The sequence below is a fragment of the Bombus pyrosoma genome, linkage group LG18 (assembly GCF_014825855.1).
Source record: "Bombus pyrosoma isolate SC7728 linkage group LG18, ASM1482585v1, whole genome shotgun sequence".
NCBI classification, from domain to species: domain Eukaryota; kingdom Metazoa; phylum Arthropoda; class Insecta; order Hymenoptera; family Apidae; genus Bombus; species Bombus pyrosoma.
Window position 1 is genome coordinate 2,119,916 of NC_057787.1, and position 22,704 is coordinate 2,142,619.

General features: G+C 36.5%; 2 protein-coding genes and 1 long non-coding RNA gene across 6 annotated transcripts in view; 1 reads left to right on the forward strand and 2 right to left on the reverse strand.

The window, feature by feature from the left end:
• LOC122577323 (cadherin EGF LAG seven-pass G-type receptor 1-like) overlaps nucleotides 1-22,704 on the reverse strand; it is a 71,860-nt gene that overhangs the window by 25,244 nt on the left and 23,912 nt on the right. The window lies entirely within an intron of this gene.
• LOC122577329 lies at nucleotides 2,280-6,156 on the forward strand. 2 transcript variants are annotated; one of them, XR_006320212.1, is made up of 4 exons: nucleotides 2,280-4,327; nucleotides 5,208-5,400; nucleotides 5,489-5,541; nucleotides 5,630-6,084. It is a non-coding gene; the product is annotated as an uncharacterized LOC122577329 (long non-coding RNA). The 2 variants fall into 2 exon arrangements; XR_006320213.1 differs by adding an exon at nucleotides 6,123-6,156 and having other exon boundaries at nucleotides 5,208-5,682.
• Nucleotides 9,793-13,961, reverse strand: LOC122577321. The gene has a single exon (XM_043748587.1). It carries the CDS (start codon nucleotides 11,379-11,381, stop codon nucleotides 10,134-10,136), a length of 1,248 nt encoding a protein of 415 aa, XP_043604522.1. The 5' UTR covers nucleotides 11,382-13,961; the 3' UTR covers nucleotides 9,793-10,133.

The window sequence follows — 22,704 nt, forward strand, 5'->3', positions numbered from 1 at the left end:
ATATGTCGGTTGGCGGGTAGTTTAAATTTCATAGAATTTACATATGTATATTATATTTCTTTCGTTCTCTATGAGACAAGCCAGTTCGATGTTTTCTGGTTAACTCGTCCTACGTGTGTTCTACCAACCAAAAGATGGATACTCCTACGCGTGGCGAAGTATCTAAAAGCAGTAAGAATCGAGTAAGGGTTTGCGACTGCAGAGACCTTTAAATTCTTGCTAGTCGAGGGGTTGATCTTTCTAAAATCCTATCGACGACTTCTCATTCGACCCGTGAATAATTCATCCTGAGCCGAACTTCCAATGGTAACCCAGTGGGAAGAGGAATCATGGATAAAATCGAAGGAAAGGATTAACCTGCTGTTCTTTTGTTCGATTTCGCGAGAGAAATTCGTCTCTCGTCGTACAAAACGACAACGAGAACGAATATAAAGTAGTTGCCTGAATATCGTGCATTTTTAATTTACCGTTTGAAACATTAAATTCTCTTCGTTAATCGACAGCGACGCTACCACGCTTCAACTCATTACTGCGAGGTAATTGTATCGAAGCTTTTGTTCGTTTACTACATCGTTAGGATCGGTTTGAAAGATGGTGGAAGGAAAAGGAAAGGTGATTAAACTTCGAAGCTTTGTCAAGTTCGATCGATTTATCGATCGGTATGTCAGAAGTCGGCCAAGCAGAGCACTTCCATTAAATTTCGTTTCTTCTTTCTTTCCAGCTATTCATCCGGATGATAAACTTTTTAAGCGTTCCGAAAGCCTTGAAATACTAGCGGTGAAAAAAGGGATCGACCGTTCGAGATTTATGAATCACGCCCCCTCGAGACTACTTTCAACTTCGATGAAGCGAACAATCGTAATATAAATCGTTAACAAGTCGAAGAAGATTGGTTGCAAGAGAAACGTTATCTTATTTTTCTATTGCTGGAAGGTTTCGAAGGAAAGGAATAATTAGTTTTCAATCATTCTGTACGAAGTATCGAGTATTGAAAGGGTAAAGAAAATTACATTGGCTGATTGCACGCGATTCGAGCGGTGTAGCAAAGTTTTTGCGGTTAGAGACTCGGTTGAAATTGATTTGAGGTCGAATCTCACGATATCTAAAGTTTGTCGCACGAAAAGCACACAACCCGGAAGTTCAGCGGCATCGAGAGACCTCTGTTGCTCTATTTACATCTACAAAGTTTTAGAGTTGCTGGTTCAACAGTAGCCAGCCGATTTATCAATATCCGATACAAATCGGAGATGCTGAATTGTGTTAAGGCCTCGACCAAATCGACTAGCCATTTCGGGAATCAAAATTTCGATTAACAAAAACGGATAATATAGTTTGTAAAACGGTTTCACATGTCTTCGATTGATTTTGATTGATTTTATCAAAAGCGTATGCAAATTGCTGAAATTTGTTATCAAATTACCATTTGATAAAAGTTTCATTTCACCAAGAACAGGCATCAGTTGACCAATAAAATTGTGTGATTTAACATCGTTAGACTTATTTTTAGGGGGATTTTTGGGAAGTAAGTCAATAGCCCAGGGACGATTGAAAAACAATCTAAGCCACTCTATTGATGCAATGGAATCTCAGTCATGCGAAAACGTAGAAAAATTGAGTGAAACGAGGCAGACGATAGAATAATATCATGTTTCATAATTAGTGTCATGAAGTAAATCTTATGTTAAAATAAACAAACCAGACAAATCTCAAGTAATTTTTCAATACTTTATATCCCATTTATTCTTAAGAAATGTGTAGATAGAAATTTCAACTGTGGCAGTTTTAACGTTACATTTCTCGCTTCCTTTTTTTTCTTTCATTTCTTTTCGTTTCTTTTGTTCTCATTTTCTGCGAAATCTGATAGTTCTTTTTAACTGTCCAACTTTTTGTCTGCTGGGAATTGCACCGACAAAGGATGAAAAGAATTTATGAAAATCCGTAGAAATTCAGAGGACCTGCCCATCTTAATCCTCTGTCGCGTTTGAAACAGTTACAATCTTTGTTGTCTCGTTATCATAACCTCTCAGGGCTATACACAACTCTTTAACAAAACGGTTTGCCGTTAAACCGAAAAGAAAATATGCAATGAAATATGCATAGCACTTTGCACGAGGAGAGAAAAAAGCAGGGAAAGCGAGGTGCAATTACGATTTCTTAAAAATGTAGGGCAGGACTGTCCTTTATCAGGATAGAAGTTTGCTGGGACAATAGAGCCACGTTGAATTCTATTCTACCTTGGTCTCCGTACCCGTCTATTCATCGAGGATACCTACCGTGCTGATTAACAGTCACAAAAAATGCGACGAGCAGGACTAATTTATTTTTTCGAATGCAACGAATTTCATCACTCCTCTTTCGACTAATCCAACTGTAGCGGCACACGAGAACAAAACTTTCCAACGGTTCCGTCGGTACAAAGTATATCACCGAAGCGTAAAGCCGAATATTTCGGTCGAATATTTCGAAGAAGGCTACATGGCAACGGTCGCGGACGTCTAACGAACGCGTGCGTAGTGGCGATATTGGGGGGCGACAAACACAAACGAATCGGATTATGAAAACAGTCGAGTTGTAACCGAGAAGCGACAAAAGTCAGTTGGAATCGAGAATTGTATGAAAACAGTCGAAAGCGAGGATTGTTAATAAATATACTGTTGAACACTGCCGAGTATTTCTTTGGCACCCTAAACGGAAAGAGGTGAACGTGTTTGTGCTACATAAAGACACCGTGTCCGTAAAATCAAGAGTGTTCGTAATGGTTAACCACAACGAGAAAAGGCGCGCAACGAGCGCCACAGACCGCGGAGACATAACCTTTTGTTGACAATTTCTACGAAAAATTCGATGCTCCACGGTACGATGCTTTTTTACTGTCTCTCATATAATGATCGCGTAACTCTTTTCTTCTCGTTGGAAAGCTGGACGAGTTAAAAGAATAAAAAATTTATTGAAATTCCAACGATTTGGATTGTAACAGAAGGTAAAAATATGTAACCTGCGTAGATCGTTTTCGATGCAAACGCAATTTCGATTCCAGCAATTTCCCAAGCTATCCAACCTGGATCATAGCCACTGGAAAAATATATTTACCATAAACTACACATTTGCAATGTAGATAAGGGGACAAGCATAGAAATCTCTCGTTATTTCACAAAATAACCTTTCCTTCCTTTATACGATATATGCTAACGATGAAGGATAAAAACTGACAAGTCGATTATGCGAGATGTCCAATTTAAAAAAAAATTTTTGGTATTAAAAAGTAACCGATGATGTATCAAGGTTAATTTTTACTTGTACCTCGGTTCAAATTTTTCGATGAATGTGGCGTATCGCGTGACGAAGTTTACCATGGTGATGGAACAAGTTAGGATTTTTTTCATTGATCACCTGTCGTTCTATCCGCTTACACGATATACGTATTTTCTAATCGCCTGGTCAATCGTTGCAAAGGGAGTTTTTTCGATTGGCGAAGTTGCAAAATGTTCGTCGCTGTATAAACTAATATCGCATCGAATTTTCTAATCGCCTTAAACAACATTATTATCGTCAACATTCTGTTGCCATCTCGTACACCGTTTGATTTCAAATTCGTATAGTAAAGGATTTTCGTCTGCTTGCTTTTGCTCGACAAATACTACTATGCTACAAATACCATCTACTTTGAGAAACTTTGATTGTGCGCAAGAAAGGGGAGTAAACGAGAGAAGCAAGAACTCGGTAAGCTGCGTAACGTTTGAAAAGAGCACATTGGTGAAAAGCTGATTCACGGAAAAGAGCAATCGTAGGTTGCGGAATATCGGCTTTGAGGAAAAAGCCCGACGTTTTCCACTTGTCGTACGTGACCGCGTTGATAAGCGGACAAAGAGTGCAATTAACCAGGCATAGTCGGAATAACGATAAGCCGTCGGAAGCGGTTCTCGAAAGAGCCGAGGAAGGTGCGAACGAGCGAACCACGCGAAAGGAACGGTCATAAAGCAACAACGTGACACGACAGCGAAACGCATAAAAAGGAGAGTAAAGTGACCGCGCTTGCTTGAATTTAGAACGAGTTTAGAACGAGTTGGAAAGCTTGCAGTTATTTATATTTCTCCACTTCTCGGTCCTTGCTGATTTCATTGGATGCGTCACGATGCGAATCGTTTTTCTAGCTCACCTTGCCTACCCTCCATTAAGATGATTATTATTATACGATATTATTTTTATATTATTATTTCATATATTATACAACTTACGACTTGTTTGAGATACACGTTACATTTTCATTCTGTAATCGATTTTACGTAATGTTTACGTTGGATACGCGATGGTGGCTGTACAAAGCTATGTAAGTATCCACAATTTATGTATTTTGGTTCAATTTTTCTGTGTGTTTCGGTAAACTAAAACAAAATAAATATAGAGAATTTCTATAAAAATATACACGCATCGAGATACAAACTGAACGAAAATTTGTATATTGTACGAGACGTGAATTTAGAATGACAAAAATGGCGGTGCACGAAAGTATTCCGTTTCTGTTCCAACATATTCGACTGAAAGCGCGCCAACACAGAAATTACAGAGCTAATCGTGTGAAACGTTGGCACATGGTGTCGTTCCGGAATCGTTACTAATCGTACCACCCAGAAAATTAGAACGGTTCCGCTAATTCACCAAGGAATTCCTCTTCCCAGCGTACCTATACCATCCTTCCCTTCTATAGACACTATGATACTTCGTGCAGTAATTGAATCGCGTGACACGCATCGTTTACGTCTACGGCGAATGAAATTACGGAATACCCTCGATAGTATCAAATAATTGGGTACCGCGTCGGATTGCCAATTTCTCTCTCGGATAATGAATCCTCTTTTTCATCTGTTTTTCGACACTTTGTGCTTTCTCGTTCATAGCTATATCTTATGGGTACTAAGGTGGCATCTTTTTATTCGAATTATCGATCCAAGCTTTCTCGAGGGAATATTGTGACTAATCGGCTATTTTTCGCATATGTTCTCAATTAGAGTTAAGCATTTTTCAAATTGTTTCGAATAAATATTTATAGATAAGATAATTATCCGAATAAATTTATATTAGTCGAATATTTTATCTGAGTAATAATTATTTATTATTCGTAACAAATTTGTTTTCTATATTTATTATGATTGTAGAAATATTTGAAAAATAATACGAATAATTGTTCGTCTCTGTTTAATTCTGTACAGACACGTACGAATACTAGTACATTTCTTACTATTAATTTGCCAGATGATTAATTAGTCAAGAAACGACAAATCTTCTAATCTGACATTTAAAAAATATTAATTATAAAATTCAATGCTATATATTGCATAATATTGTTGAGGTTAACTGATAGAGGAATCAATTGATGAATTTGTAATAGAAAAGTATATTGAAGTAAGTATAAGTGCAGGTATAGTGTATGAGGTCAAAATCAAGTAAATTGTTATAATTATTTATTAATTTAATGTATGGTATTTTTGAGGTTGACTGGTAGAGGAACCAATTGATGAATTTGTAATAGAAAAGTATATTGAAGTAAGTAAAAGTACAGGTATAGTGTATGAGGTCAAAATCAAGTAAATTGTTATCATTATTTATTAATTTAATGTATGGTATTGTTGAGGTTGACTGGTAGAGGAACCAATTGATGAATTTGTAATAGAAAAGTATATTGAAGTAAGTATAAGTACAGGTATAGTGTATGAGGTCAAAATCAAGTAAATTGTTATCATTATTTATTAATTTAATGTATGGTATTGTTGAGGTTAACTGATAGAGGAACCAATTGATGAATTTGTAATAGAAAAGTATATTGAAATAAGTATAAGTATAGGTATAGTGTATGCTGATCCAGATCCTCACACTTTCAGTGTTACAATACAATAGAATATGATAGGGCGCACGTTCATATATTTATAACAAAGGACATTAGCAAAAAAGTTAAACCTGTAGCTGTAGCTGAATGCTACAAGAAACAGCAATAGAAATCTACTTGTNAGTTGTTTTGTTTCTACACCTTGTAACCCAAAACAAAATTTATATTCAAGAGCACAATAATATGCACCTCTCCTTATTTAGAATATCTTTTGTTTCACTAAATTCTATTCTCTTTGCAGGAGCGGTGTCCAGGTCACGGATATACAAAAGAAAAGGTGTAGAGTTTCTCTTGATGTAATTAATTCAAAAGATATTATCTGAATAAATTCTTTTCTGAATAAGTTATTCGTTTCAATTTTTATACAGATAAATTCTTACACAAATAATTCCTTATTCAAATAAATATTTACTCAATTGGATATCTATACATTAGTGACGAATAAAATTTTATTTCTTATATTTATTCATTATAGATTATTCGAATAGAATTTTGCACTGTTTTCAATAACGTTATCGAATTCGCGCCAACTTCACTCATATCGGTTATATTAAAACGTATTTAGCATCTCGCTCTACAATATATAGTTTATGTATGACGAGTAATTTGATCGTTTCGATGCTCAAGCGACACTCCCTACTTATAATTAAAGGCTTGAACCGAACGCTCAATAATAACGACTGTGAAACCACTTGTAGCGCGTAGTTCTCGCAATATGGATTTATGCTGGAATAAAATAGAATTCACTGTTGCAACTCGTTATCACGCGAGAAAAAGGCGGATGGATAAAGAAACATGTATTTATACGGTTCGAGGTTTTGCACCATTGAAACATATTTTTCACTCTATTCATCGCGTTTCACACCCCATACTCGTTTATGTCGATCAAAGGTCTCGTGCGCTCGTTTCAACTGTGTCACGCTGAAACAATTTATTGCTTTTATGAAAATAATGAGCACTACCAAGGTACACTTTTAACGCGCGTTTCTTTAAAACCATCGCCCATGTAATTCATTTAGCGCAGTTACATTTTTTTCGCAAAAATTCTATTCTTAATCTGCCACAGTTTCGTGCTGCTCTGCTATAATATTACTGTAGCTACGATTAAAAAAAAAGGATCTCCCGGAAAATAATTTAATAATAAAAAGATCATGTGACGAGGTCAATGTCTGGGGAAAAAATCATTTCCAGCCCGAATGCGAAATAAGTAAATAATATCTTACGTAACAAAAAGAAATTCTGTAATTTTACTGAAAATAAAACGCAATAGTTGAAGAAATATTTCGAATAAAATTTTTAATCAAATTTCAATAATTCGCATGTAACCAATCGCAATTCGTCTCTTTCAATTTTTGAAAATTCTGTTTTACGATTTTATTTGTAATATTCTTCTAAAATTTTGCACATATTTCCTTACGCCTCAAAGTTATCTCAGATTTAGCGATGCGATCCATAACCTAAAAAAGTATATGATAATCCTCGGTCTTTAAGAAAATTCGAGATTTTATCGAAGCTGAGTGTGACGCCTACGATCGCGATTTTAATAAAATCGATCTACCTAAGGTTGAAAGAACCAGAATAATCGTGGCATTCTGGAATTCTCCGATTTTCTCTTATATTTTCTGCTGTCGATGCCGTCTTTGCCGGATATTGCGAGTCCACGGTTGGCCAGCCATTGAGGTTGAAGGACGTTCCATGTACATCGAAATGGACAGCTTTTCAAGCAACCAAAACTTAAAACCCTTCGCAAATTCCCGACCACCGAAAAGCATACAATTTTTTTTTTATCATTGTGTTCACTTGAACAAAACCCGTCACGAGTTTCTTCTTTCTGTTGGTTTCAAATGCACCTTGTACAAAACTGAACGAAACTAAGCATACATTATGGAATAACGTGGAAAAGGAAAAAGGTAATAAGAAACTAGAACTTGAGCGCGAAGATATTAATATAAGAAAGGATCTCGTTGTTCGTGCCAGAAATGAATTAATAAAGCCAACGTGAAAAATAGTATACACAGCTTCGAAACTTCAACTCTCCTCTGACACAGATAACACAGTTAGGTTACGAGTGTACTCACACATTTTAGGATTAGTGAAACAAGATATCTTTCTATTTTGAAGTTTCAAATTTCTTTCTCGCTGCAGTACCTTCGTTAAAACAATATCTTCTATCGTTTAGGAATCGATTTGCAATTGATACTGTGTGAGGTTATTTATTTATTTTACTCGAACATTTAATTGTGATGTATTGGGTTGGCAATACCACCTATTGACAAAATCGGCAATCACTTAGTTACCAACCCAATAGTTATCGATCAAATTCCTATAACTTGAGCTTAAAAGCTGCTCTGGAAATTGAAGTATGTCGACAATTCGATCTATGTACACACGTACGATATAAATCGAAAGGCAGAGACGTGGTAAGTTGTTGGACCTGTTCACGACCGACCTGTATCATTCTCAGCCAATATCGCGAAACTTCCTGTATTAACGAGTTCTTCGGTTCCATTCCGCCCCACAAAATTGCCAATAATCGAAGTCGCTCGTTATCTAACTATTTTCTCCTAACTATTTTCCAACGACGAAAAAATTCCTTCTACTTTGAAATTTTCTTTATTACGCTGATCGTTGGTGGAAAAAAAAGAAAGAAAACGACTAAACCCAAATAATTTGACGTAAACGAGATTGAAGCAGTTTCAAGTTACTAACAACTTGAGAGGAACGAAATGCAATTATTGCTGCGAATCAGACGTAATTTTATCCAGCCACGATGTTTTTTGATACTTTACGAATTCTTAATGGCTGTGGGTGCTTCAACGCAGGATTCCGCTCTTTCGCAGATATTATGTTATTGGTTGGCAACTAAGTGATTGCGGATTTTATCATTAGGCGGTATTGACAAAATCCGCAATCACTTAGTTGCCAACCTAATATTTTTCTTAATTTCTCTCATGCCTTCACGCCAGTTGGCAGTCGTATTTTTAATAAAATAAATATGAATAGAATGCTTGTGATAGCGGGAATTTAGCAGAATAAATTTTAATTTAAAAGCAGCTGCGAGTTGAAGGAATTGCAAAACCGCATATTATCATCGATAGATCATTCATGCAAGCTGCTATGTTCACCAGCTATACTCGCTCGTTATCGTCGTATTTCTACGCTTCACAAATGAACGTGTAGCAGCAAAATGGATTTGGTGAAACGGCGTTGAGAACGGCAGTTTGCATTCACATCGCGAAAAGTTTGTTTCGGAACATTCACGCGGGTGAAGGCGTGACAATGAGATGTTTCTCCTATAGAAACGGTTTCAGCTGAACCATCCTACCAACTTTATTTTCAGCCAGAAAGATGCTCTCGTTATCCAATCAATGTGTTTTCCAAAAATTTATATTCATCTCACAGATACCATACATGTTTACGCAATTACCTTTGAATATCGAATGCAAAAACGCGAATCCATAATCTTCCCAATTTTGTTAATATTATTAAATAATTTTGTTAATAATTATCTATTTTTTCTGACGCATGTAATAAATAGTACTAACACATAAGTACATACATGTAATATCGTGGTCGAAAGGCCTAAGAGATATCGGATGAACCATAAACAATGTCGCGAGAAAGCCGAAGTGCCAATAGCGCCATCTATGTATCGTCGGTCCTTCAATCGAATAGTTTCGCGGAACAAGGGCCTACGTGACTCTGGCTTTAAACGGTTGCGGAACACGTGTGTGGTGGGGCTATGAGAAAAAAGGAAGAGATGCTAAGGGAGAAAGACGAAATAACAGTCAGTGTGAATTGAGGAGTCAGAGAATGTGAATTGCCTTGTCAAGAGAGTGTTGCTAGTGTCACTTAAAATTCGTGATAAAAAAGGAAGAGCTGAGCTTAACTTGACTATCCTTTAATATTTTTATATGCTTTTATTCACCAAAGTGGTCAAGTACAATGTTACAATGAAGTAGTGAAGTTACAAAGTATTAAAATAGTTCTTCAAATCACAGCCAAGACTGTATCCAAGACTAGTCTCGTGGTCAAATGCTCGCAGTTCTTATATGTTGAGTTTGTAGGAGTTGGGGGGCAAGGAGGGGATCCTGAGTGCCCTACGTAACAGGAAAAATTTAGTGTTGAGCCATGTGCAAAGGTTAGGTCAAAATCTAACGATTCATTGTCAGGTAGTGTGGAATGGTGCGGATTTGAGTATGGTCGCTGTCACATACCCCTTCCTCCTTAGATTGTTTTTGGTCCTCCAAAGTTAACGTTTTTTTCTTGCTGTTGTTGATCCTCGTTCTCGTCTTACTCGTGGAGATGGTAGGTATATTTGATTGGTTAATTGAAAATTTTCACATTGTGGTGCAACGTGTCCCAATTTACCACATTTGAAACATTTTACTTGCTGTCGCTCAGCAAATGGTACATGTTCCGTTTTAGAAAATGGTGAAATATTTTTGTTGATTGGATTATTACGTGTGGCAAGTAATGGTCGGTTGCTCGTCTGCATCGGCTTGTTATTAAGTCGGTTATACGTTACTGTTGGTCGAGTACCTGTCCTTCTCGATTCCTTTTGTTTTCGTAGGTATCTTTCAATGTCGACGGCTTTCTTTTCTGTTTCGTTCAATGAATCTAGTTTGCTTGCTAACAGTATGCGTCCTATGTCGTGTCGAAGTCCTTTCGAATAAATTCCACTTACTTTTTTCATGGTGGCTTCAATCATTATTCGTCTCGTAATTGGTTGTGGATTTTCACTAGTTATTGCATACGTAAGCTTATTTAATATGAGGCGGAATCGCATATTGAAGCTTTGAACAGATTCGTAGCGTCCTTGTCTCAAATCACGTAATTGTTCTTCGTATTCGTCAGATGTTACTTCAACCACTACGTTGGATCTCAAAGCGTCATGTAAATCTGCATAACTTTCAATAGGTGTGTTTCGAATACTTTGCGCGGCTTTACCAACTATTTTGTCGATTTTAATGGCTTTCAATAATAAATCTTTTTGTGAACAACGCATTCGCATAGCACGTACTTCTTTTATGAAATTTTCTACACCAATATCATCGTCACCGTTTAAAGTTGGAACGTACCTTATTGCGTCTTCCGCTGATAACATAGTTAGGTGTCGTGGCTCATTGTATTTTTGGAATTCGTCATCGTTATCGCTATCAGGGTCAAATATCGTTTCGGGGGCGCTCGCTACGGGTACACGATCCCTGTTTCTCGATTTCGCGGTCTTTTTTGTGGTATTACTCACAGATTCAAAATCTGTGGTCATAATTATTTGCTTACTTTCAATGCATAGCTTCAATTCGGCAACTGTTTTTCTTAGCAGTTTGATCTCTTTAGCAAGGCGTTGACTCTCCTCGCTTGATCGTTTGGCTAGTATTTGGATTTGTTGTTGAATTTCGGCGGTAGTTCTCGCGTGAATTTCGTTCTGTCTCTGTATCGCGTCTAATACTTGCTTTAGACTAATTTCGCTGTCTTCATTTGTTGATGTTTTAGACATTTTCTTTTTTTTTCCGAAAATTGCTATTTCGTCTGAGTCTTGACTGTCAAAGCTAGAACGTCTAGTTCTATATTGAACAAAGGAATCGAGCTTTATCTTGATATCCGTAGAAATGGAACTTCCGTAGAATGTCCGTTATCAAGTTATAGGCTTTTAGATTCGTAGATTGTGAGTTTGTCGTTGAGGATGACCCGTAGCCCAAGTTGAATCCTTTTCCACGTAGGTAGGATATCTTGTATACCCAACGAGCACTTTTCGCCAAAATGTCACATAAAATTCGTGATAAAAGAGGAAGAGCTGAGCAATAGCTTAACTTGACTGACCTTTAATATTTTTATATGCTTTTATTCGCCAAAGTGGTTAAATACAATGTTACAATAAAGTAGCGAAGTTACAAAGTATTAAAATAGTTGTTCAAATCACGGCCAAGACTGTACCCAAGACTAGTCTCGTGGTCGAGTGCACACAGTTTTTATACACTGAGTTTGTAGGAGTTGAGGGGCAAGGAGAGGATCCTGAATGCCCTACGTAATGGGGAGGAATTTGGTGTTGGGCCATATGCAAAGATAAGGTCAAAGTCTAAAGGGTTATTGTCAAGTAGGCTAGTTGGTAGTAGGTAGGTTGTCGAATCAATGGCATCTGCATTTCCCATCATACTAGTCGGATCCGAGTTGCTCGACTTTAGACGTATCGTACAGCAAAGAAAACGACAGTTTTTACAAATCACTTTCGCTTAATTCGTTGCTCTATCAAATTCCAGAAATAGAAATTACACAAGAATTAGGTTTGCAAGTTGACGACAGCGCTATTTATAGTAAAGATAAAGGGAATTTAATTTTAATAATGGAAGAAAAAGCGGTACGAAGTTGTACGCAACAAATAACATTATATACTAACATAATAATGGATTTTATTATCAACCAGATCTATTGGGTTGGCAACTATTTTGTCAATGCCACCTATTGACAAAATCCGGAATCACTTAGTTGCCAACCTAATATATCTCGACGTTCTTACATACTCGCGAAAGATGACGAATGTATTTCAGCTTTTTCACAAAATAAGTCGTCGACAATACCAGAACACAGTCGCATAGTCGGAAAATTACGCGGCGGAATCGAGGATCTTGGGATTAATTAAGGTCAGGAGGCAGTCAGTTTAACGATTCGCTCGAATGGGGCCAGATATCGAGTGCTTTCAAGAGTATACCGGTAAAATCTTAGAGCAAGTTTCGATCGATCGAAGAGAGTTACTAGTAATCATATATGGCTGAGTACATTCTCGTGTTATCTTCTTTCGCCATGAGCGTATTCTGATAGACCAGCCAACTAGCAAACTGTGTAAGTTTCAAACGAAACGAGAAGGGGGACAAAGAATGGAGAAAATGTTTGTTCGGTGAATTTATCACGCGTGCATCTATATATCTACATATACGTATTATAAGCAGAGATTATTCTTTCAATTTTCTAGGAATATCGATTTCATACGTAAACATCCACGTAAACACGCATACCGATTCCTAGTATACACAGTGTTAAATTTCGGTCCGATAATAAATAACAACGAGCCATTCCGTAATATTTTTTTTAGAATCTGTAGAGGACAGATATGAAGGATGTTTGACCGTGAGATTAATTGGAGGTTATCGTTTGTTGTTGTAACCGTCGAATATATTTAAAAATAATAAATTAATGTACAGCCTATAATCGCTGAGTCGTTAGTATAGAGTATAAATCGCAAAGTAAAATCACGGATGAATACTTGATAAATGCTCGTCGAACAAGTCGGTAGATGACACTTAGGTCGCTCGTTGATACAGAAAGATATGCTCGTAGATACTCGGAGATACTAAACTCTTTTCCGTTGCGTCGGTTTATTTATACTGGTCGGGGGGGACGTCGGAAGATTCAAATTCGTCTTTATTCGACGGTTATGCGTAGCGGAGACATTGTTTTGCCCGGAGTCTATTTGTTTTTACATTACTTGTATCCTAACGATCTTGATAGTCCGAGGCAAAACAATAACATCATTTGAAATGTCCTCTGACTCATGTGCCGTTACAAATCCTATTTTCTTGAAAACTAAGAAGATTATTTTCACCCTTTAATGTTAACCACTTAATATAGGATTACGAAAATCGTGCGTCGATTCTGTTTTATTTAAAATGTTCTTTTACCTGCTTTACATAGCTATTTATAACACTTATGTGCTGTATTCTAAGTTGCCTAATTCAACAAAGCAATCGATTGTAAATTTTCAATTTGTTCAGGTTAACTGATAGAAAAAGAGAAAAAGAGTGGATAAATTTGTAATAGAAAAATATATTGAAATAAATAAATGTATAAGTACAGGTATAGTATATGAGGTGAAAATTAAATGAATTGTTATCATTATTTATTAATTTTATGTATGGTATTGTTGAGGTTGACTGATAGAGGAACGAGTGGATGAATTTGTAATAGAAAAATATATTGAAATAAGTATTAGTAAAAGTATGGTGTATGAGATTGAAATTAAATAAATTATTATCTTTATTTATTAATTTAATGTATGGTATTGTTGAGGTTGACTGATAGAGGAACCAATTGATGAATTTGTAATAGAAAAGTATATTGAACTAAGTATAAGTACAGGTATAGTGTATGAGGTCAAAATCAAGTAAATTGTTATAATTATTTATTAATTTAATGTGTGATATTGTTGAGGTTGACTAATAGAGGAACCAATTGATGAATTTGTAATAGAAAAGTATATTGAACTAAGTATAAGTACAGGTATAGTGTATGAGGTCAAAATCAAGTAAATTGTTATAATTATTTATTAATTTAATGTGTGATATTGTTGAGGTTGACTAATAGAGGAACCAGTTGATGAATTTGTAATAGAAAAGTATATTGAAGTAAGTATAAGTACAGGTATAGTGTATGAGGTCAAAATCAAGTAAATTGTTATAATTATTTATTAATTTAATGTGTGATATTGTTTTGGTTGACTGATAGAGGAACCAATAGATGAATTTGTAATAAAAAAATATATTGAAGTAAGTATAAATACAGATATAGTGTATGAAGTCAAAAACAAATAAATTGTTATCATTATTTATTAATTTTATGTATGATATTGTTGAGGTTAACTGATAGAGGAACCAATTGATGAATTTATAATAGAAAAGTATATTGAAATAAGTATAAGTATAGGTATAGTGTATGCTGATCCAGATCCTCACACTTTCAGTGTTACAATACAATAGAATATGATAGGGCGCACGTTCATATATTTATAACAAAGGACATTAGCAAAAAAGTTAAACCTGTAGCTGTAGCTGAATGCTACAAGAAACAGCAATAGAAATCTACTTGTNAGTTGTTTTGTTTCTACACCTTGTAACCCAAAACACAATTTATATTCAAGGGCACAATAATATGCACCTCTCCTTATTTAGAATATTTTTTATTTCACTAAATTCTATTCCCTTCGTAACAGCGGTCTGCAGGTCACGGGTATACAAAAGGAAAAGTGTAGAGTTTTTCTTGAAGTAATTATTACGACACGATTGAATATCTCAGAAGATATGCTACATAATTTGTCTCTTCCTAATTATTCGACACGCGGCAGACCGTCGCGAAGTGAGTGGCCAACTCGGTTACAGGCAAAACATTGGGCACATTTTACTGAACATGTACCTTCGACTAATAAAAAGGAACATCCTGCAAAGAGATGCCATGTGTGCATAAGAAATAGTATAAGAAGCGAAACAACTTGGCAGTGTAAAAAATGTCTAGTTCCTCTACATATTCCAAAATGTTTTGAAACGTATCATACTTCATAGAATTATTCATTTATTATTTTATAATGTTACTTAACTACTATCCATTAACATTATATATCAACTTAATTAAATATTATACAGCGATGTAAATTTCGAAATAAAATATCCTGTTTGTAAGCTTGCACTATAACTGTTCAGTTGTGCCAAATTAAATAGTATTCTTCGCACACATCAAATTCTATTTTATTTGTACGTCAAGGGGTTAATATATTCGCATACCGTTTAATATATTCAACTCTACCGAATAACACCTGATAAAAGAAGTCATTGTCACGTAAAATAAAAAAGGAAATCGAAGACGAAAAGAAAAATAAAATATAAAAAAAAATAAAAAAAGAATTAATTTTTTTACCACTTGGTTCACATTAATCACGATTTGCTTCTGAACTCTAGCTGTGACTTTCCAAGACTAAAGCTCTCACAATTTGACTTTTGATCGGATTTGTTTCTTTTCCCTTTGTCACCACTCAATATCCCCACTCTATCCACGCGTTCGTTAGGTGTCCGCGACCTCTCCTCCTTTCTCGACGCACGCCTCCTTCTCGAACACTCGGCGAAAGGACCGTTGGGATATTGATGGCTCATTAGGCACTTCGGCGATATACATTGTTGCCGAGTTGCCACATCTTTACCTCCATCATCAGTCCATCGGATTGTAAGTGTGCCGGTCGTGACATCATCAACGTCTAAAAATCCTGTAGCGGTACATGAGTCAACGGAAGACTCGAATCGCCAGAGACTCATATTATTGTGCCTTGGAACACCAACGTTGTTTTGGTTCGCTACGTTCGAAGGTAAACAAACTTCGGGCAAAATATTATCGCTGTTATTTCTAACCGTCAACCGGAATCACATTCAAACTTTTCATAACACCATTGGTCGATACAAATAGACGAACGTGCCCTCTAGGACGTTCAGTATAGCGAGTCACACAGTCGAATAGCGAGCGTAGAATTGAACAGTAGCATCGAGCGAGCGACGGTTACGACCGGCATAAACTATTTCTGTACTTGTACTTGAAGTAATTTTAATATACATTGACTATTACAATTTTATCACTCGTTTCTTTGTTAAACAAAAAAACACGTATAATAAACCACGTCAATCCTAGCGATCATTAAGTTTGCAGACGCGAAAAAGAATTAGAAAAAGTGGAATGGCTTTGATGCAAAGTAAGCGAATATAGTAAACAATTTGTAATGTTTCACGACGATACATACGATGCATACGTCGATTTGAATTGGCATATGTTATTTTGCATGTAGTATACAAAATGCTCGATTATGCACGGTGTTTCGGAACTTTTGCACGCTTGAAAATATGAAAATTTCGAGGTACGTATAACTATGCGCCGAGCGAAACTGTCGTAAATCTTGCAGCCAGCCATTATTTTGGCCCAATTTCCATAAAAAATACTTATCTCGGGGCGACCTTCTGTCGCTCCCGCTTTAGTTCTGCCGCTCACGTACCGTATGTATATATTATATATGCGAATAATCATTAAGGAAAGTAAAATATGCCAAGCTAAAAAGCGCTTAAACGCTGACGTTGAGTTTTAATGAGAAAATCTCCTGAAAAATGAGAACTGTCTTTTGCAAGGATCGTATCGTAAATATCCGCCCAGCGATGCTACCGTGTTCTTCCGCTCTCATTAATGTTGAAGAAATTCCGTGCAACTTGCGATTTTCAGTTCACATACACAGACGCGAATGAATGTTCAAATTGAAGTCTTTGAGCAGCTTCGTTCGACGTTTGCATCGCCAACTGGATACACGCGATCGTAGAAATCTGGATGAGCGCTATCGATTTAGCGAGTACCTGTTTCTCCAATTTCTGTCGACTACCTCAGGCTGGTCGCTTAACTTACCTCGATTAAAAGTTTTTCCGAGGAAAAATTTCCGGATTACATAAGATGGAAATAAAAAAAGAGCATAATCGAAACGCGTGTTTTCTTTCGTCTTCGTTTCGGGAAATACATATTCGACGATCAAATCGCCACGATGAAACAATTCTTCGACATTGTGTGCGTTGAAGCGGAGGAAAGGGAAAGTTGGTAATAAAATTATGCGAAAAGCGTGGGAAATTTTACGAGAATATTTCAAGCTGTGGCCTGGATTCCCAAAACGTTTTCGATAAGATTTAGTGTGCTTTTCAAGCAAAATTTAACATCGAGGAGAGAAGCAAGCGAGTGTTTTTCTTCCACCGTGTTTATCATGGCTATGGAGAATCGATAGAAAAGAAGAGTAACCTATTATCCTTGACCCCCATGATCGATCGAAACTCGCATAGATGAAAATTAGACGAGTTCGATACGCAGTACATTATCACTGTGACATGTTGAAACAACGAAGAAGGCCGTTATCGATCTTTCCGTGGAAGGTCAGCGAATCCCTTCTTCCTTTACGAACAGACATCCAAATTTCCCCCAACGCAACATCTATTTGTCATCGGCAGAGCTTATACCAACCATATGCCTCACCGTTTCAACATTAAATTCTCATTACGATCTAGTTGATTCACGTTCTGCAACTATACGAATAAGGCACGATCGTTACGTTACTGTCGGTGAACGATGATGGTTATTAAGCGCAAAAGGCAATATAGAAGACGTCAACTATCCTTTCTCGTCCTTTTGTATTATTCATCTTGTACATAATTCAATGAAAATAGAGAATACGTCGCGGCCTTCCACGCACGTGAATTATTCAACTTTTTTGCATGAATAAACAAACACATTGTGAAAATATCTTCTAATTTACTGAACGTGGCAGATTAATTGTTGAATATATGCAGCGAATGACGTGGAGTTACACACGCGATATGTGGAATATTATGCAAATTAGGTGCGAGACAACCAATCCGTGTCAATGTACGTAGATATATGGCAACTAAGTGATTGCGGATTTTGTCAATACCAGCTAATGACAAAATCCGCAATCACTTAGTTGCCAACCCAACAAATCCATATTATTCGATGTAAATGGGAACGAGTATCGTTTAGTGATTCCGGTAATTTGTATGCTGAGTTCGACGATCGCGCGTATCATCTTTCGTGATTTCAAATCACGGCACTGATAACTCGATAATGCTCGATACATCGAACGGGTCGTGCAACTACTTTTCAAAGTTTCGGAGAAACTCGAAACTGATCATCTCGAGCGCTTCTTAAGGAAAAGGAAGAAACGAAAGGAGAAAGAAGAGCAGTGTCATACAAGAACAACAGCAACTCGGGAAACGATGTCAAAGGGGAAGGAAGTTGTGCGAATTATTTTTTCTTTTCTTTTTTTATTTTTGTACGTCGGATCAGGTGGTACAGGCTCGTTCGCGTAGTCTATACATTTCAGTAAGCTGGAAAACCGCGAGAAAATGACCAGTTAAATTCGAAGGAAAATTCAACTTTTGTTTATTTTCGTTAGAACGGTAACGTTAAAAACAACTGGTTTTGGGAAACGTTCGACGAAAGTGACGGAGAAGAATAATTGAAGCGGTCGTTGGAGAACGTGCTCCAAATGTTTCCAATAAATATTGAACGAAAAAAGTATTTCATTTGCACAGTATTCCCATATACAGTCGGTAGCGGATTTATCAAAGTTTAGCTATTGACACGGTTTTTTTACCGATTCACTGTACGCGAGAATAACTAGATAGGAAAAAGCATTGTAAACGGAAATGAAATAAAACTATACAAATATGTGTACGTGTCTCGTACGCGGAATATAAATCCGACGCATGAAAACCGCGACACTTGGCCAAACGTTAGGCGATCAATCTCTACCATCACATTTGTGCCGATAAGAAATAACGAGCGATCGTAATCTTTCAAATTCCTAGACTGAACGCGACTAAAGAGAAAAAACATTTTCTCTGAGCAAACTTTTGTTGGATCGCACTTGAAAGCAACCAATTCTAAACATTCGTATTACAAAAAGGATGCAGTGCTTCCAGGTACTGAAGCTTTCCCTACAAAAGTCGTCTTTCAAGGATAAAACGTATCTGTTGAGAATTGTGCATCTTAATCGCCGAAATAAATGTATAGGAACACTTAGATTACACCTAGAATTAATATCAAAATAGTTTCAGACTTATTCGATACGTGATTGATAAGATATTTGTCGATATACATTTGCACGCGTCTCAGCGCTCTCTTTGTCCCGCCATCTTACATCGCACTACCAACGGAATAGTTGTTTTCGTCTGTTTTACGAGACGCTGTGCACGCACATACTTCTACACGCTCATACCCATATATGTGTGTCACTACACGCGGCTAATTTAGTGTAGCACACAAAATTACACATATCTCAATAGTATAATAGTAATTGGAAGAACAAACAATTGCTCGGTTGTATAATTAATTAATTTGGATGTTTTTAACTCGCAGATATAACTTAGAGATGTGCCATTTGAAGGAATATTTGAGAAGTAAATGAAAGTAAATTTACCTAACCCCAATGCAAATAGATACATGTGTATGTGTATGTAAGCGAAACACGCGACTGCTTTGTATCAGAGATACATATGTACATCGATGTATTGGGTTGGCAACTAAGTGATTGCGGATTTTATCATTACCATCTAATTAGTTGGCAACCCAATATCTTAAGGAATTGAATAGATCTACGAGAAGGATGACCTTGCGATTAAATTCACAATTGGGATGTTTTATGAAGGGGCGCGAAGGATATAAAAGGGTTTGAGAGAATGGAAAGAGAACGAGACACAGAAACTAGTAAGATATTCCGTGGCATTTTGAATCATTTTATTAGAAGAGGCACAGCTAGAAAATAAGGTTGGCGAGAGTGCAATCTTATATGCTATTTCGAATATGCAATGCAACTCTCGTGCCGTACATTTTCCATCGTATGCAGTATGTAGAATGCAATATGCAGTATGCAGGCAATTTTCGCGGTGAAATTCCCAAGCTTATTGCTACAAAATACTTATCGTGCAAAAACTTATCGCGGTAATTTCGTAAATTTTCACATCAAAAGAAACGGATAAAATGGATGTTAAAATATTGACAACAACTTTCGACGTTGGGAGCCACCAGCTAACACCAATTTAAACCTAGCAACATGACAGCAAAGGAGAACTTAAAAAAGAAAGAGTTTGCAAAGAGTTTATAGTATAAAACGACGCATAGAGGTCATTAAGATGCGAGCACCTGCGAGTTTAACATAAAAGCAGCCAGAGATTAGAAGCAACTCCTGTTTCTCAGGCGAAATTTTTTACGTTACTAGATCCGTGTCACAAGGCTGCTTAAAGCAAAACAACTTTTACAACTATAACAGTGTGTTCATGAAAACCATTGAAAAGACTGTAAAAACTCGCTTTGATACTTTACGTTAAAAAAAGAGTTTAACAAAATATGTTGTCGCTCCACAAGGAGTAATTTGAAACCACGGCGTATAATAGTAGAAAAGGACACCCAATATCGTATGCTCGTCAGCCTAGTCCTTCAAAGGGCGTTTTCGTCCAGATATCGATGCATACTAGCTAATTCAATCGTGAAACACTTTACGAGCTGTACAAAGTGTTCTCAGGACGCTACAACACCATCTATTATCTATCAGTGGTTCTTCCATTGCAAATACAATACCTCCATTAAACAATTCCAACATTATGCGAAATATACTTTGGAAAATATATTTATGTCCATATACACAAATAAGTTACTTCTCATAAATATTTGAATCATCTATAATAAGTACGTTCTATGTATAAATGTTACATAACGAAATGTGTTTTATATGTGAAAGGAATTACAAGATATAAAATCATATAATATAAAATATAAAAGCAAATAAATAATACAAGGGACCATTAATTTGTTGTTTAATTCCGATAAATACGACAAGCAATCGAATGCAATATCGTGCCAATGTCAATACGATTAAGAACCACTGGTCTACATAGGAGTTGCGTCGAACTGAACATAAAGAGGCAGACAGACAGGCAGAGAGAGAGAAAGAGAGAGAACGCGATCGATAAGAAGTCGATGGCAAGTACAGTTTTCCTTTGGGAAATCAAAGTCGAAACTTAGGGAAGCTCGATTTATTAGTTTTTTAAAGCACGACACAACGGTTTATGTTTCCTTACCGATTTATTTGGTAGTATTGACAATAGGTGGTATTGACAAACTCCGCAATCACTTAGTTGCCAACTCAATATTTTCACGATTGTCAATTGTCACGATCCGGTGAAAGTACACGATAGCCTTGTAAAAATCAAAATATGACGATTCTAAATTCAAATAGTATATTATGCTGCTGATCAAAAATTTGTTCTGCAGTGGTTTGTTGTTTCTATTGTTACAGAGCCATAAATTAGTGATAGAAAAACCAAGGGCGTCTAACGAACGTTCCGCAGGCCATAGGAACAACAACGTAGAGAGTGTACCAGTGTGAGAAAACAGTAACAGCGCGGCCATCTTTAACCTGGGCCCCGGTGACATCCCCTCCATAGGAGCCAAACCCATAGTATATAAACATTCCTAAAATCAGCTCTCGACATTCTCTGTTCTAACACTCTGAACAGAAGACTAAAAGAAAACATCTCACTGACCTCACTAAAAAAATAAAATGGTCAAATTCGAAGATGGCATCCCGCTGGGGGTAGCTATCCACATGTTATTTAACAATTAAGTTAGACAAATTGTAAAGTACAAATTTAATAATAATAATAAAAAAAAAACACTGAACCGTCACTCTGTTGGATTCGTACAATAAATTTTACTACTAAATATATCTAAAGTTCAATTCTTTACCTTATTTGTGAAACGTTCGAACTGCCACGCGAGGAAATCACCGGTGATCTGTCAATTTCGTGATTTCCTGTGTCTCCTTCGTGATACTAGCGTAAACTTTTCGAAGGATTCTTCTCCGATATCAACTATTTCTGCGTACAACGTCTATCTCGGTTCAGTAGTGAAAGATAATTCACCATTCTACGAGATTTCTTCGGCAATACTTTCCTCCTGTGGTGAAATTTCGAGACAGAAATAATGCTACGTTTGAAGAAGCATTTTACTACAAGGAGGGAGAAGAAAATTTGATCAACCAACGAGAACCTTAATGTACCAAAGAGAGGGAAAGTTGCTAGTAATAAAAAAAATGAGGCGAAGGAGCCAAAAAAGAATTACAGCAAGAAAGTATAATATCAGGACAAAGATTGAAATATTTCCTTAGTAGGAATATAAATATTGTGATATGTATAATTTTGTGTGCTAGACTAGATTGGCCTCGTAGTATTGACACACGTATGTGAATATGAGTGTGTGGAAGTATGTGTGTGCGTGACGTCTTGAAAAACAGATGAATGTAACTGTTCCGTTGGCTGTGTGGTATGGAAGATGGTGAAACAAAAAGAGTCCTGAGACGCGTGCAAATCGACGAAGATCCTAGAAATCGTTTATTAAATAAATCTAGAACTATTTCAATATGAATTCTAAGTGTAACCCCAATGTTCCTTTACTTTTATTTTGGCAATTAAGAG